Genomic DNA, 18,243 nt, shown 5'->3' with positions numbered 1-18,243 from the left:
AAGATACCTGGAAAATTCTAAATGTTATATCTGCACTCATAACCCAGGGAGCACATTTAGAGCAGATAACTGACTCATTGGCTGTCTGCTCTAAGCCTTCAGGCAAACATCCTAACACAGGCCAAAACCTCCAACAGATGCGACTTAATGACCAAAAATAATAAAAGGAGTTGTTTGTTCAAATGAAATTAGGCTTAAGGATTTTGCAACTTTGAAGTCAACACTTACTGGTATGTTTGGGAGACAATAGAGAAACAAAGGCAGATAAAGTGGGCACACCTCTGCTCAGGGAAGACAGTAAATCTGAGAAGCATAAAGATAACCTGCCACACAAAAAAGCAGAACAGTTGCTGATATTATCTGTGCTTATTGTTAACAAAGGGAAACAAGGGAGTGCCATTTCATTCAATTAATAAAAAAAGAACAAAGAGAAAAGCTGCCTGCGTGGCCATGGTGATGGTTGCATTCCTTGCCTTTGAGTCCCTCTCCTTCCTTTTTTGCATGTAGACAAGTTAGCAAGCACTCAGCCACATATCACAGGTGAGCACAGAGGGATATATGTGAGAGGTGGGAGTCTGAAGCTGACCTTGCCTCCCCTCCAACATAATGCGACTGTTACAGTAGATCCGTCTTGTTTTTCCCACTGCCTCATATAGACACACTGCATTATTAAGACAAAGTGCAGACACAGCACCACTGTGCTAACACAAAGTCACCTTTGAGGCATGTGAGGATGAGTGTTGAAGGGAGGCTGACAAATTGTGAGGAGAGTAAAAACAACTCCGCTTTGTTCCCTTATCGCAGCAAAGCAGGCCATAAAATGAAGGCAAACTGCAAATCTTATCGGACCACAACCTGGCCTCAATCGCAAACCTCAGAAGTCACCCACACATAGTTTCACATGCACCATGCACCATGCACCATGCACCGCCCTGCTTGCTTTGTCAGGCAATGCTGCTTTGAATGTCAAAGCAAAACAAACTAAATATCAACATGCTTTGTCAGCACAATAAGAACTTCCATGTCAGTATTATACTTGCGGGGCTATTCAATGGGAGCCAAGGTGACATAGATTGCAGCAGTGCCACAAAAAAAGCATGGTTGTGATTGGGTGTGAATGAACTTTGTAACAGACAGTATCAGTGAGGGATACTTGGAGGGCCACATTTGCACTCAAAAAGTTTATTTGTTACAGCCATTTTCCACATACTGCGCGCACTACGCTGACCCTCTAGTTCATAATTGTGTTTCCACAGCGAGCGCCGCGGTCTGTCTCCATTTCGAATACGCTTCAAGTCTACTTTGGGCAGAGTATGCTGCAGGCACGCGTCAAGCGGGACAACATTTAACAATCCATACAGGAAGTCAGACAAAGAAACACAAAGCGTTGACCAGGGCTTCTGGTCAATTTCAAAATAAAACACAATATACAAACTCACGGTCGTATTTTCCATCACGTTATCAACATCAAGTCAAAATTGGCACCAAATGAACCACAACGCAACCTCAGAAAGACAAAGTAACATGTTGTTTGCATGTTTTGTTCTTTATTCCCGGCCTGATCTTGTATTACTCCTGTAATGTGTGTACAGCTGCTCATGGCTGCGCGCACGTTCCAGAAACGGATCCAGTGGGGCAGGGCCGCCGTCCGGCAGAGCGAAACCGTGGCGCTGACGGACCACAGTGTGCTTACAGTTTGTGGAAATTGGGGGTCAGAGTCAAGAAAGCAAAGAAGGAAACTGATACAAATGGGAAGTTTTTCTAACAAAAACAATCCTGTGGGAACATTTTAATGTATGCTGTTGAACACCTGAGTTGTAGTTCATTATTTTTGGACTGCACAAAGAAAAACCCTTTAATGTTATTTAGACTTATGAGATGGCTTTAGGTTGTGCAGTTGTGGATAATATTATCTATGCATTATATTTTCCATAGCTAGAGCCAGTTTGAATTTACGCCATGTACACTTTGTCTGTTATTAAGAGGACTGCTCAATAAACACGGACACCATTTCTTAATTTAAGCATCGAGCTCGCATGAATAGACGACCACAGAGTTGGTTCGCTCCCAGTTCTCATTAAGAAAAGCCTCTAAGCCACAGAAACATCAAAGTATCCTTGGAGCCTTCACCCAGCTGTAGCAGTGAAATGGGCTGGAGAGGGTGGGCTAAAGAGGCACAGGAGGACGGAAACATGCCTTCACAGCAGCCTGCCAAACTGACACTGAACATAAAAGAGATGAGAGCCTAAATTAGCTCAAGAAATGACTAAATCGGCAAGAAAAAGCTTCCGGTAACACGTTGGTTTTATTGCAAAAGTTCTGTTCTTCTTTGTGCTAAAGAGAGTGTGTAGGGCAAATCTCTAAACTGAAAGATGTTAGCTGTGTTTCTGAAGGAGATGTGGACCCAAGTCACAGATTTGAATATTTTGGACTCAATTTGACAGTATCATAAAAGACTTACAACTCAACCTAGACTTCAATGGCAATGACTCTTGACGTACTGTATCTTGAACTTGAGCCCTATGACACTAATATACTTGAGTTTTAAAAGTGTGTAAACACGGAAGATACAGTGCAACTAAACGCATGCCTCCTTTGTCACTTACAGTATATGAAGGGGGGGTTCCAGAGGGTCGCAGTGGTAGGCTAGACATTACTACCTTACAAATAAAGGCACGTAGATTTAAAAACATTAGAATTTCTCTATTTCTTGATCAGTTAAAATAATCCTTAAACCCGAGATCTGATCCAATGAAACACATCGTAAAACACAGAAACAATTTTAGGGCTATGCACTTGACTCAGGAAACTTGCCTGTCTCTACTTGGTACTTGACTTGGGACTTGAGACTTATTTGTGACTTGCAAAACAATGAGGTTGTCCCACCTCTGGTTTCTAAATGTAGAGTATAACTATATTCAAATAACAAATATTCCTAAAATTGACATTTACAACCAAATTTGGACATGTCAGCCTTTCTAATCTTATTTTTTATATATTGAATAAAAAGAGTATTGTCTTAACTACTATTGTTTTTTTAATTAAAAAACACATTTTAAATAAATGCATGCATAAAGAAGCTGTGCCTGCAGTAGATTTGTAGTTTTCATGAGGCAGATAGCTGGCTGCAGTTTATCAGCAGTAGTTCTTCTGTTCATCTGGGTGAGAAACAGGAGACATTTCACTTTCTCCCTGAGATAGTCCAGGTGATGTGTGGACTACATCTCTTTTAGGTGTATCTGGCTGGTTAATAGTGTGTGTCATTGGGCTAACTCCAGCCACCAGCTTGACTTATGGCCATTGATCTGTGTGGTGGAGTGGAGAGAGCAGCCAGCATTTTGACCTCGATCTTTATTAACGCAGCGTGACAAATTATCAATCCAGAAGCGCTCTGACGGGTGGCTGCCAAAAAGAGTATACAATCGTCAGAATCCCTAAACATGCAAAAATAAGATGTTAATGTGTTGATTGTGAGCTGTTGTTAAAGGGTGAGTTCATCCAAATGACCAAAAAACCTAGTCCGTCTCTCACAACTTGTATTAAGTTATGAATCTATGCAAAAATTCAGATTTCTGTCTCTGGTAAACCCCCAGGTCTATCAAGCATTCAGGTGAACTGATCTTTTTTCCTGATATTATCTTCAGTGATGTCTCTGAATGTGTTTTTTTAAGATATAAGTGAAGCTACTAATGAGTCATACTAATACCAATAGTGGCCCCTGTGGGAGCATGAAAAGATTTCCATCACCTCTCTTCAAACCGCTCACAATCCAGGGTCAGCTTGTAGAGCAGTTTCAGTCTTTTAAATATCTGGGATCAAAGATTGACACCTGTCTCTGCTTTTCACAGAACGCTGACTCTGTTTACAAAAAAGCACAACAGCACCTCCACCTGATGAGGAAACTACGGACTTTTCATTAGGCAAACACATTTCAACACATTACCGATCACTTATTCAGTCCATCTTCACTTTTAAAACCTCATCCTGGTACAACTCCCTCACCACCACACACAAAACAGAACTCTCCCGCATAGTTAATCAGGCCAGCAAAATAATCGGTAAATCCCAAACTACTCTCTCTGAACTGTATGACCGCTCTGTGACCAGGAGAGCCACCCTGATCACATAGGACCCCTCTCACCCCGTTCACCCCTCCTTTCAGTTACTGCCATCAGGCAGACGTTACAAAGTCCCTCTGGTCGGAAAAACATCTACAAAAAAACCTTAATTCCCTCTGCAATAACCACCCTGAACAAAAGAAAATGGACACTTTTTAGCAGCTGTTGTTTTGAACAGTCCTCTTTTAATGTCTGTACTTTGTGTTGTGTTTTTTTTAATGAAATGTAATTTCTGTCACTGTTGGGACACACATAAAGTACAGTATATCTATCTATCTATGTATGATGATAAATATATGTATTACCTGTTGTGAACCGGGCCTCTGAAGTTTGGATCAAACTTGCGTGGTTCACCTACAAGACAAGCAGAGCAGAATAACATTAGTTGACAAAAGGTTAGACTCATACAACACATGTAAAATTCACTGAGAGGATGCAAACAAAGGAACAGAGAAGATACAATCTCAGAACCCATCAGCTTTAATCTGGAACCAGTGGCGTCACTAGGCTGTTTTATTCGGGGCTAAAGCCCCGGATATTATTTAATTATTCCAGAATATAATTTTTTGAATGGAACTTTAGATGTCTGGGGATAAGCAGCACAGCAGTCAGGTAGTTATTTAAATCTATAATAAACTGCATATTTTGTTTATTTAGGCAAAGCATTATGAATAATTTTGCATGCGCAATAAAGCATACAAAACAATTTGCCATTTCCCTCTGGGCTAAGCCCCGGATGTTTCAAAAACCTAGAAACACCCGTCTGGAACGATACAGCATCTGAAAGCAATATGGAACTATTTGGAGCTCCTGGTGTACGCTTAGCGTGGAGGACTTTGTGCCAAGACTGCTGTTGTTTAGAGTCTGACTGCAAGTTGAAGAAATAATAATGTTGGTGTTGAGAGGTGATGTCTTAAGGTACAAACACAGCACAAATCCAATTTGCCATGAGACATACCAACCAGCTCTATTTCTCACTTATTGTCTTAAATTGAGGAGCCTTTTCAATAAGAACTGAACTCCACAAGGTTTATTTACTACAGAAAAGTATGCTGGGATTGCTAAAAAGTGAGCAGTGATGGGGGGGGAGGGGGGGTTGTCTGTAGGATAGCAGCACTTTCACTTGCCTGCAGATATCTGTGTTTGTAGTGATCAATCAAAAGCTTAAATGGTGTTAGATGACCACTGATGGAGGTTGAGGAAAAGACTTCTGCATTCAAGCCTGTTTTGCTCTTCATAGAAATTGTTTACATGTATTCAGCCAATGCCCAAAATGCAGATAGACTATTAGACTTTAAACAGAAACCAGAATGCTTCCAAAACTAAAAACCATGCCACATTTCTCCAGGTTTATGTGCAGAATCTGTTAAAAGAAACCAGATAAAGATTTACTCAGAATAAGAACTAACATTGTTTTGACCAGGCTCTTCTTTTAAGTACATGGAAAATAACACATCCAAATGTTTAATAGCATATTTCACAAACATTAAAACCTGCTGTGCTACTCAACTGGCCAGGATAAACTAACTAGGCCATTTTACAGTGCAGGTCTCATGCAGCAGCAGGGCTGGGATTAAACTGGATATTCATCATACACTACTGAAGCAGTAAAGACAAAACAATCAAGCTAACACATATTTAATAATAAATCATTTGAAGAACTCCTAAGCCAAACAGCTTATCTGGGTCACAGTGAAGATTCCCAGCAAAGTAAAAACCAAACCACAGTTGCAGGCACCATCAGTCACCAAAGGGGGTAACTGCTTACGCTTATAGGTGAGATTGCAAATGTGAACATATATCTTAGAGCTTCCTTGGTGACTAAGTGGTCCATACCCAAGTTGAAACTGAGCATGAGATGTTCTGGAGGCCTTATTAATCATAACATGTGGAGCGTAATATCTCCAAGCAGCTGGGGCAGACTTAGGAGCAGCACAATCTCCCATCTGCCCATTCCCAGAACTGATCCTGTTGAAAGAACATGCAAGCCTACTACGTAGTTAATGAAAGGTCAAGTCAAACTGTACATTAAACATCCTTTAAAAAGACTCAATTTAATAAGCACAAACCATTTTAATTCCTATTCTTTCAACAAGTTTCATCTGTCCTGCTTCAGCTTAATGCATACCTCATCAACAAAGCTTTACATAACAAATTCTACAACCATTACTGTGCTGAGTCAGCCAGATAATCTTTTGACATATGTTGCTCAAATTGATTTCAAACTGGGCGGCAGTAATATGAATATAACTATCAGTCTACCAGGCAAAAATTCAGGTCGACTCGTACGCTACAGACCAAGTGGTGCTTCAATAAATTGTTCCATATATAACAAACACCTAAAGTTGTAATTGATTTTGAAGGTTAGTGATTCCTTAACATTCGCTAAAAATCGTGGTACAAACACTGCAATGTAGTCTCTGTGGACGGCTTCTTTTACAGGCCGAGCTGACCAGCATCTCCTGTGGCTAATACACTTACTACTGACAAGTACCTCATACAAACCCACTGGAAAAATACCAAAATATCCCTTAAAGGTGAACTTGCTTTGACCTCAGTGTCAGTCCTTCTTTCACTATGATTTGGATGTCTGCAGCACATAATTGTACTAACTTCATCAGGTCAGTAAACTGCCAAAAACTGTAAATGCAAAGATCACTGCAAAATGTTCACAGCAGGCTTTATTTGTCAACCAGAAAAAAAGGTCCATTCACATCTACAGCATATAATAGGATCTATGCTAGTATCCTAGGATTTATGCTGGTGCCTGGACTGGACACAATTGCAACAACATAATAAACTCTGCTCTTCACACTCTATCTCTGCCTCAAAAATAAACTGATTCAGAGGAGTAAGCCCTGGCAGCTGCCCACAACAAGACATCAGACATTGTACCCGAAGTGAGTTCCCAATTGTCTGACCATGGTGGAATTCTTTTGAACTTTGAAAGTTTTTCACAAGGCAATATATCTGTATGGGTTATGCCTTTTCCCACTGGGATTTCTCCACCATAGCAGATGTAGTCTGATGGATACAGACCCTGGGCAAGCAGAAAAATGATGTCAGGAAGGCAAGAGAGCAACAGTCACTCACCAACAACATTGCTGTCATAGGCTGCACAGTCAGCAGCAAAAAAAAAAATGCTCTGGACCACAACTGTACTTGGATTCAGGTGAGCTGGCACAGTAACATTTGTTTCTCCTTAAAGACTATACTGGTAAGGGTAAGACTCCTGGCAGATGGAGAACAGTGTGTCAAAGGTTAGAGTTCAGCTTTAAAATAATGGCAGGTCTCATGACAGCACAATCCTTACATGCACTGTAGGTGTGTTTTCAGCTCTTTGTCATGGAGGCAATGTGAGCAGCTAACCTCTCTTTTAGGATACATATGAGGGGCTCCATGTCCGTTTGTTTTGATCCTTGTTGTTAAAAATAGTCTTTTAAAGCCATCTGTTAGGCTTTCACTAAAAGTCACTCATTTGAGTTATGTTTCAGGTCTAAAAATGGGAGATGTTCTAGATTAAGTGTGTGAATTCCTCAGCCAAGGACACAATGTCACCAGACCAGGTGCTCACTGCGGCATTTGCAGAGAACAGGAACTCAAAGTACAAGATACTGCTCTTATCTCAAATGAATGGTCTAAAATGTTGACAACAAAGCCATGCATGCACAAAGTATGCTTCATACCTATAATCCTACTACACAGTGAGATTGATTAAACTGTCATTACTGGAGAAGGTTTTTTCCAAACCTTTAATAAAATATTGGAGTGTATGGATACACATGAATTGAGTCTAATACCAAGAATCAGGGTCAAGCATTCCAACTTACACTAAAGGCCTGATTCACAAAAGGATTGTGCTGCTTTTGGCCTCGCTAAACAGTGAAGATGAATCACCCCTAATTGCACTGCAGAGCAAACAGGGTCAGTGATGGTTGTGCCTATTGAAATGAGCCATTACACAGTCATTTGTGGAAAAACTGTCCCCTTTGTATGCAAATAAGCATCATTGCAAAAAAAACCATCTAATTCAGGAACACTAGTGCTAACAACCACAAGCAGTTTGAATTGAGCCAAAAACCATCTGATGTCATCGCTGTGTTCTGACTCTGTCGTTGTGTTTTCTGATTTTCTGATTCTGTCGTTGTTTTTTCTGAATTGTCGTGTTTCGTGATTTGCTGTCATCGAGTTTTGCACTTCAAGGCCACCGTAGACACGAGGGTGTGAGTCCCACACCCCCAAGATTGCCCTTGCCTGTTCCATTGAGAGAGGAAGCATAGTTTTAAATGGTGAAACCTGTCTGGCATCAAAATACGTAATACTTAATACATTCTTGTTGAATCAGGCCCTCAGTTGGAACTGAAAATAGCTCCATACCACTCACATTTTAATATGAGCCTTTTTTAAAGCCAGCTACTGAGCACAATGGACTACTATCAAGTTAGCTATTCTTTGAGACTTGAGCCTCCAATTACTTTCATATTCTAGGGGTTTTCTAAACCCGTTTTGCCAGCAGGCTGCATCACATTATCTACATCAGAGTTAATAAGACATACAACTGCTGAGGTCAAGCATGACATGAAGCTGCTTACCAGACAAGAAGCAGAGTTATATATGGCAACAAAAAAAAGGGACAAAAGGGATTAAACAGGTTACTCCATATGGTGAGAGAGCAAGCTGCATCACATAAGCCGTTTTCACATATGCACTCCGGATAATATCTAGATAATTGCAGGAGGACCGCTCCGGAGATTCTCCCGACCTAGCCGTTCACATGTGCTCCTCACAGCGGGGGACTTTCCCTGTCAGAGGGGAGGGGGGACGTGACGTGACGTAAAAAAACAACTCGGAAGTAGCGGCCAAACAACAGAGTCTGCTACACAAGGTTATAATGAGAATATTTTCCTTTATATCAATGCTATGTGTAGTCCAATGGAATGACAAGATCCACAAAAGAGCGGAGAACAACATACTGACGAACAGAAAACAGAATGCAGACGTTTAATTACGTGCACGGAGATCGTAGTGGTCGCGTGCAGACACTTTAGGCAGTGACTGTATATAAACGTCACTCGGGTCCCATTGGCTCGAATTGAAATCTCCGGAGTATATGCTGCCGCGTTCAGACATCAGCTCACTCAGACTTTCTGCGGATGAAATACTAGGGGTCTGCTAGAGAAAGTCTGCGCGAAAAATGCAGCTGTTTGCGTTCACACATGGCCTAAAGTCCCTCCGGGTAGCCAAATCTCTGGAGTTTTTCAGGAGATTTCTGTATGTGTGAAACGATTATAGAGATCAAAGAGTGGCAGTAGTGAGAAGACAGATTGTGGTGCAGAGAGTGTCAGGGAGTAGAGCATTTTTTCAGTCATGTCAATCGTTTCTCGTCTGTTTGGAGTTGTGCAGCATGCCTGTGTCCAGCTTGAGGACCAGCATGCACTGTAGTCCAGTGCCAAACAAGGGCAGTCATTATGCCCTAAATCCAGAATACAATACTCTCTCTCCAATAGCAAACACATTTCATTATATTGGTGTTCAGGATTACACACTCTCATTCAATAGCATTCAGGTGACATAAGCAGAGTCAGAAATAAACTTCAGAGGGGTGTCTGCCACATGGCGGGTAAATGTCTGTACAATAAAACCACAGCTAGTTTAAAAACAGAGGGAAATACACCTTGTGCAAAGGAGCTATTAATAATTGATAAAATACTGGGTCCAACTGTGTTAAAAACCTATTTTGGAAACTTTGAGGGAATAAAATCAAGGCTGCATGTAGCTGATTTCATGTGGGATAACATTTCAGACAAAAAGGACAAGGACATCATCTCAGATCTGCTAAAATAACAGTGAATTTCCCTGCTGGTGTCTAAAATGCGGTCTGGGCGGAGGATTTGATGTCGAATGTCCTTGACTTTTTTTTTAGTAAATTAAAAACTTCTTACACAGTTCTTGAGAAGCATCAGTAAAATAAAGGGGGAGGCGGTCGTGATTGGTCATGAAACCTTGAATGAAATTAGAAAATGATATCAATACAATTAGACATACTGAAACAAATGTATGTAATAAAACTTAAGCACATTTGATTATATTGGCCAGTAAAAATATGCTTTGCAGGTTACATTTTTTTTTATCTACCTGCCACCTTGGTCGCTGAGCCAAAAAGTTACATTTCCAACACTGGAAATAAGCATGTGCTTACTCAGCTAAGCTTCATTCAGCTTTAGCTGCTGTTCTTACTGACAACAACTGAGAGAGTTAAAAATGATCAGTGATGCCTGGACTCCAGCAGGCTCTGCAATACATGACGGCTGTTTAGACTGCAGTGCAATCTGTCAGTGCTGGACTGGACGAGGATGGAAGACTGGATGTGTGCCGCTGCTCTAGTCAGCCTGAATGGGGGTCTGTAGTCAACAACATTCGGAAAAAGCCTGGCAGGCATACTACACTGGGACAGCTAGAGTCACTGTTAGCTCCACTTACTGCTAGTCTCCTCTATTGACATGGTGTTGGATAATGTCATCGTGTCCTGCTGTGATTGATGGATTTACGCATAACACGTCAATCATGATAGTAATCGAAGGCTCTCGAAGGAAATAATTTTGACGGGTTAAGAAGTTACGCATCAGGGTCATACAAAAGTTTGGCAGTGATCTTCAATCCAATATCCCATTTGCATTTCAATCTAGTCTGCCATAGCAACAACATCAATGTGTGGATCAGTTTTACAGTGGTGAGGACCTAACACCATACACTAAGTCTCAGACAACCATAAAAAAATCAGTGTTATAATAACTTCCACCAATTAGTTTGAATAAAACGCTTTGAATAGATCAGAAGGCATGGGGACAATGCTTCATTCTGAAGTCAGACACTAACAGTCAGACAGATTCAGAAGTACGTGCTGAGATTGACTTCTGAGAGTCAACTTCATAGTGCCTGTGCTGGAAGAGAGCCACATGTAACAACTCGGCAAAGTGATAAAGCTTCCGGGGAAAGTCAAAGACGCAGTTCATTGCCTTGTATTGAACACTTTGGGAGGAGACTGAAATTTCACAGTTATCTCCTGTGGCTCACTTTATCACAAGGTTATGCTGCTCAGCGATTGTGAGCACATTTACTGAGTCACACATACATTTATGTGGCACTGCAGACACTGTAAGATGTGCTAATTAACAGTAAGAGCAGAGATAGCCTAGAGCACACACAGCACATCCAAGTTATTAAAGTACATAAAGGACAGTGTCAAAACATAAAAATGGTTTGGAATATTAATCATACAGTACAGTGTTGTCATCACACTCTCCTGCTTCAAACTTTCTTCACTCTCTCTATCCCATTTCCACCCCCCACTCCCCCAACCCCCTCCCCTTGCTGCTCAGCTAGTCTCTATAAAGACATCCAGTAAGCAGAGACATAAACACGGGCAGACACAGGCCCTAGTGTCCCCAGGCTCCACTGTCCAACACAGGCCTCTTTCATACTGTGGTCAGGCAAACAGCTCGAACACTGCAGGTGCTCTAAATGGGTTGGGTCAGAGGGGGCAAATATGGAACCTTTTTTTCCTGCTGTTGTTGTTGTTTTTACTCTCGTAAACATTTCCAAGACCTGGAGTGAGTGGAGTGCTGTGAGATAGCACTTCTTTTTAAAGCTATGTTAGGCTTGGATCCAATTTAGCTGCAGCTACAAATAAATATAAAAGACAAAATAGAAACGTTAAAAATTCAGCATAATGATGTTGCTCTGCGGGGTAGGCGCAGTCTGTAAGCCTGAATGCTGTATACAGTATTTTCATTCATATTTGATGAAAGCACTGGCTTCTGCCAATCCATAGAGGGGGAAAAAACATCAGAAACACAGTTTGGGGCTCTCTGTTTTCTTGTAGTTTGTATCTAAAACTAGCAGTGTTTGGGTTTCTCCTGCAAGAATAGAGTTGTGGGCCTAGCACACTTGAAACAAAGCTGCTCTAAAGATAATGGTTGAAAGCTGTGATAGGATGACCAACTGGAAGGTCATAGGATGGTGCGTAGGGCAAAAAAACATCCTAAGGAGGACTAAGGAGTTTAAAGAATTTAACTCTCACTCTCACATAGCAAAAACAGAAAAGAAAACACACACACACAAAATCATAAACACATTCACAATTGAGAACAGGCATCATGGTCACGCAAGTCCTCCACAAAGAAAAAAAAGGATAGATTTGGAGTGCATCTCTGAAAAATATCAAAGCAGTTAAAAAGCTCCAGATGGCTCCCCTTTTTTTTAAAACACAAAAAATGTTGAGACAATACACAAAAACACTCTGCACGTAGCACCACGACTCTCTCTCTTTCTCTGCCTTTCTTGTATCGCCTTTCTGTATCCAAAAACATCTTCCCTGCCTCGCTCTTACTTCCCCTCTCTGGAGAACAGAACAACCTTTAAAGTGCTTGTCTTCTTATTGAGACAAGACAACAACATCCTGATATCTGGTGTACGTTGACTTAGCAGGGTCCCTCTGGGTTCTGTCGACTATGAGCAGATGGTCGAGGACCTAGCACTTGGCACATCTTGGCATATAGGGTTTGGTATAGCCCACTGGGTTACCTCAGTGCATGAACAGTGTTTACTGTGCATGCTGCATACAGCGCTAGCTGACATCCCCTCAATTGCAGAGAATAGTGAGATCCGGGTTGGGATTTCAACCCCCAAGAGAGGACTTAGCATCCGAGAGTGTCAGACGCTGACAGCTAGCCTGCTGCTGTGAGCAGAGGGGTAGCAGTATTGTGGCTGGGGCTTTGTGACCTTGGTTACTTCTGTGGGAGCCTCCAGGCATGTCAGTGGCAGCCCTGTGTTCCTGTGAAATGAGACTTGCTGCTGCCAGCGTAGATCAGTGACAGGCTCAAACATCTTTGGCCTGGATTTATGACGTTAAACATTAGAGGATAGGCCACATCTTGATATCCAAATATGCTTTGTTCACACCAGAGTTAAGATTAAGGGGGGGTTCTGACTTTTTTTTACAATTCTCACTTTAATCTCAGAATTGTCTCACTGTGCATTTGACACTCCAACCTCCATGTCTAGCATTAAACTATCCCTCTCAATCCTTTTCCACTGTATCTTTGGGTTGTCTTTTATAAATCACTGTCAATGTGGCTTAGCCTTCCAGTCATAAACAAACACTGACTATATTTGTACTGCAAATTGGAAATTTAAAGACTCCGTGCTGTCGCCTAGAAGGCATCATCACAGCTGAATGTCCCATTTTCACAGACTCCAACAAATAAAATGCAGTGCCTGCCACTGTGCCGAAGTGAATCTTTTAGAAATTATTTACTGACTCACCCTATCATTAGTGTGAATAATATACTTCAAACTTCCAGGCACTGACAAAGCTATCTCTCTCAGGGACTGAGAAGCAAAAGAACATAACCTCGTTAGAAACCATGACTACAAATGCCATAAAGAGTAACAAAAATGTGTACGACCTACAGAGTGAGCACTGGTCTTCATTTGAGACAAATATTTGCTGAGGACAGTAACACTTAAAACACCCATTATAGCACTTAGTCTTGGGTGCAGAATGGGTCATTTGAGGTAAAACCTTCGCTGACTGCAATTTCACAGGAAGAGGTTGGCTTGAAGCTTTCCATCTACACTCTGCATTAACTCAGTATAAAAATGCAGCGTTTAGGGAAGCTGCCCAAGCGAGAAATGTGTTAATTAACAGTGTCCCCGACTCCACACTTCCTATGGTTAATGGAAGTCGTATCTAAATTGTTACTTACAAACCTGTCACAGAATGATTATGAGCTATTTTTTCCTGCCTTTCTGACAGGCTGAACACTTCACCAGGACAGTGAAAGCACAGTGAATGCTTACAATATAGTAGGGAAGGTTATATAACATGCTGCAGGAGTACACTTGAATCTGTGAATGGCAGGTATCTTGACAAGCTGCTTGAAATGGTTGACTTGTGGTTTCTAGTGTTTTAGCTATTTTGTTTTGAGGATACAAGAAATGTATGATCATCAAAAGACATTTAAACTTTAATTTCAGGCTAGTTGTTATTTCAGTATTATCATTAATAGTAAGCCATCATTATCTTCTGCTTTAGTTGTTGATTTTTTTTTACATTTCCTTGGATTTACTTTCAATTGTGGGTTTCCTGATGAAAAAAAAAATGGAGCACTTCTTCCACAAAACCCATCTTGTGGCGTCTGCTGATATAAAGTGAGGATGCTCTGCTTAGTCAGTTTCTTCCTGTTTGAAAATCACCGCAATAGTTTGATGATAGAAGAGTGATCCAGCCTGCTAAACAGGAAATTATACACTTGACAGAATCATCCACTTAGCTACTGAAAATCATTTTAATACACATCCTACAGTTTGTCCAGACTGAATTGAATTGTGTGTATTGGAGGTCTCATAACTCCACCCTTGACTAGCTATAGGTGGCTGGACAGGGGACACTGTTTGGGCTTTTTTCCCTCAGAGCTCCTGTGAGGAGTTTTCAGCTGGTTATGAAACAGACTGAAATTAATATTGATACTTCTCTTTGACCTACAAAAGCTAAAAAGACCATTAGTGTGAACACTGGTTATTTAAGTATTTTGTAAGCCTGTAATCACTACTGCAGGGTAAAGGTGTCAGATGAAGCCATAAACAGCATCCTGCACAAACAGCCTTTCTTTTAACATTTTCAACAAAGATCCATGGTGAGTGACATTGTTTGACTCCTAACAGGAAGCAGGAGGCTGTTTTTGTAAAGAGCACAACTTTCACATGTTGATGACAAAATCACTGATAAAGGGAACGCCTTTGTCCACAGGGGGCGCTAATATCAACACAAACTAAAACACCCCAGTAGCTTCAATTAAAATGTCTCACTACATTGTGTGTAATTCCCCTGACAGCAGCACAGTAGTTGAGGCAACAGAAAAAAATGCAAGAGAGCTTATATGTACATGAGTCTATTAGTGTTTCCCCCCAGCATTCATTTGGAGTGGCGGCCTGCCAACCCAACGCGATCACCAGCCAAAAGAAAGGAACACAGTAATTAATTTAAGGAATTTACTTAATTTATGTGCACTCGTTTTACTTTAGCCGAGCATGAACATCTTTCACCTGTTTCACTGTCCTGTTCAGCCAATTGAGAAATACATTTCCAGAATGCCGGTACAGTTTACAGCATGTGATTGGGTTGGCAGCATACATCCAGCATGTAAATTTATCTTGAGTCCACCCCTTGTTGATGTCGTTTTTAGACACAGACCCAGTACTCTGATGTTAGACTGCAAGCTAAACAAACAGGCATGCCTGTGACATAAAGCCTGGCTCACACTGTGCGATTTATCCCCGATTGTATAAAAGTCGAGGTGGCATGTCAGCTCACACTGTACGACTGGATCGTTTACGACACCCGACCAGACCTTGAGATTTATGTGCTCACACTGTACGACCTGATTGTCGGACACGGCCGGAGAGCTCACACTGTACGAGTGAAATCGGGACGGAGCATTGACAGTTGTTAATAAAGTTTCATTTGAAAACTCCATCGGACGGCGGATGGTGAAAGAGAAGGAAGTGAAAGTTGTTGTAGGATATATGAAAGTAGATACCATCGTAGATATATATGGATACAAGTTTCAGAAAACTGCTGCACTGATGATCTGTACCGAAACCCCCCCCCCCAAAAAAACGCCGGGTTGCGTCCTGCTGCTGGTTGCCATGACTACATTCCTCCCTTGTCTCGCGTGATTATATTGTAGTCACACACAACTTCTGCCGGACCCTTTCATGACGTAATCGTCAAGATTTTACATTCTTAATATCAAACATGTTTGAAATAAATCTAAGATTGGATTTTTGAACCGCTCACACTTAAAGATAATGTGAGCAGATAATCGGTTCCGAGCAGCCTTGCGTCGGGAGCGACCCTGCGATTGTCGGGAAGGAAGAATCTGAGCTCAAATCGGGCCGATTATCCTGCAGTGTGAGCCAGGCTTAAGAGTGAATCAACAGCATTACTTTGTTGCATACACCAATTCTGCACGCTGCACCATATAAACAAACAACACCCTTTTCTGAAAACATTTCCTGTGAGTTTTGTCTTAAGCGGAGTCCGACTCTGTGTCTCTCTCATATTAAACACACACATTGCAAATAATCACAATCTCAAACACTTACTAACTCATTCATCATCTGGAAGCAAATTGTGTTCTGATATTTTAAATTTGGTTAAGATTTTGTTCAGATCATGCAGAATAAACATTAAAACCGTGATTGACTCTGAAAGCACCATAACCTTTTTATATGATTTATTTAATATTCAGTCCCCTCATGTTTACAGCACTTACGCAAAGCCCAACAGGCCGACATATTGTATTGTAAATGACCTAAAAATATGTTATGGTATCATTTTAAGCTTAATAAAGTAACAGCAGAGGGGCAACATTAAAATATTCTTGGCCAATTTCTTTAAAGACCAAAAGAGACAATATATGCCTTAAGTCACAATTTAAAATAACAGCTCCTAAAAGATAAACCTGGAGGAAACACTTGACTATGTTAAGATGAACATTCTCTGTATCTAAATAATGACGTAATAATTGACAGACAGGCTCTACTGTACTGTACTCTCAACCTCGACTGAGCTGTGTACCACCAATCAACACATAATCTAACTTCAGGTTTATGGTAGTTTGAGTTTATGAACAGGGAGTGATAGGGTATGAAGGCACAGTTGGTGAGCTGCATGTCTGTAGAGGACAGTGCAAATCAACTACAGCTGACAGGTTGCGGTCTTGATTGGCAGAGTGCTGCAGTCATGAGGTCTGAGGAACACACAGGGTCAGCATGTGGAAAAATAACAAGACACGGTAGTTTTCCCCAAACAAATACCACCACGAGCAGACTTTACACGAGAATGTCCATCCAAAACTGTACAACTACTGTACTGTTGCTGAGGAGCTAGTCCCTCTTACAGTCTACCTGTGCCTATGTTATTACATAGAACTTGGTTAGAGACTGATAATACGACACCTTTGTAACTGATAATTATGTGGGGAAAAACAAGCATGACCTGAAAAAGGAAATAACTATAAATAACGCCTAGCAGAGGAATAAAACATCAATGGTTTAAATGGTAAAAATCACCAGTGTAAGCAAATCTTTGCTTGAAGGAAAACTCACAGTGGGGCATCTGGTGGTGATAAAGGATTACATTTGCACTAATACACAACATGAATACAAAGGCAGACTAATGGAGAGAAAATCACCCTTTGGATTAAACATAATGACATAATTCTAGCTGCATGGGAATATCCCACTTTGTGACATGAAGCCTTTGTTATCAAATCTGTTGACAGGGGACATTTCTTTGAACCGTCCTCACTGTACTAGAGTAGACTACCGTTTTTTGTTGTTGTAATTATCTTCAATGTGGATGAGAGGGGAAGGAAGTGTAGATAATAAGACTAGTTGTTTTATCCTACTGTGAGTAGCCTACTATTTATACATTCATAAACAACACAAGGGGTAACCTAAGGATATAGTCTACTTAGCCTATATCTGTTTAGCCAGTGTGCCCAGAAGAAAAGGGGTCCTTGTTTACAAAATAAATATTTTCTTTCTGCAGGGTCAGGGTTATGATGTCAATGATAAATAGCCAAATGATATGCATTCGCTTCTTGACAGTAACTTTCTTATTCAAAATAAAATAAGTAAAAATGACCAATAGGCTATTCTCGGATTCCAGCCTCTCATTTTCTCACCCTAAGGGGATATTTTGTTGTTTTTGGCTACTGTTAACGTTTAAAGCAACAACAAAAAAAAGCCATCCGGCATCTTCATGAGGTGTTGAGGGAGAGGTAACAGGCTTCTTCATTTCCCTCTGTCCGGCTGCAAAACCAAACAGTTATTGGCTACACTATTAATCGAGAAAGTAGGCTAATGGCAGGACGAGTCGGTAATCATCGTCAGTTTCGACTATTACCGAAGACAACGCTGTTCTGTAATCATGCCTTAAAGCAGTAACGAGCCTTTTCATGGAAGAGGAAGAGAGGTGAAAAGACTTATTGTTGTTAATAGTCTCCAATTGTGTGGACTTTTATATCAGGTAAACAATAGGTTACAGTTGTAAAAA

The 18,243-nt window shown here is 41.0% G+C and overlaps 1 protein-coding gene across 4 annotated transcripts in view; it reads right to left on the bottom strand.

The window, feature by feature from the left end:
* Nucleotides 1-18,243, bottom strand: part of slc44a5b (solute carrier family 44 member 5b) — a 35,777-nt gene that overhangs the window by 16,980 nt on the left and 554 nt on the right. For all 4 annotated transcript variants that reach the window (XM_061033256.1, XM_061033258.1, XM_061033255.1 and 1 more), the window contains exon 2: nt 4,424-4,472. In XM_061033256.1, the coding sequence (XP_060889239.1) occupies nt 4,424-4,472 (49 nt within the window). The remainder of the gene's footprint in view (nt 1-4,423; nt 4,473-18,243) is intronic.

The sequence above is a fragment of the Labrus mixtus genome, chromosome 3, assembly GCF_963584025.1.
Source record: "Labrus mixtus chromosome 3, fLabMix1.1, whole genome shotgun sequence".
Classification (NCBI taxonomy): Eukaryota; Metazoa; Chordata; class Actinopteri; order Labriformes; family Labridae; genus Labrus; species Labrus mixtus.
The sequence above is the reverse complement of the archived record's forward strand: the minus strand, read 5'-3'. Positions and strand labels throughout refer to the sequence as shown.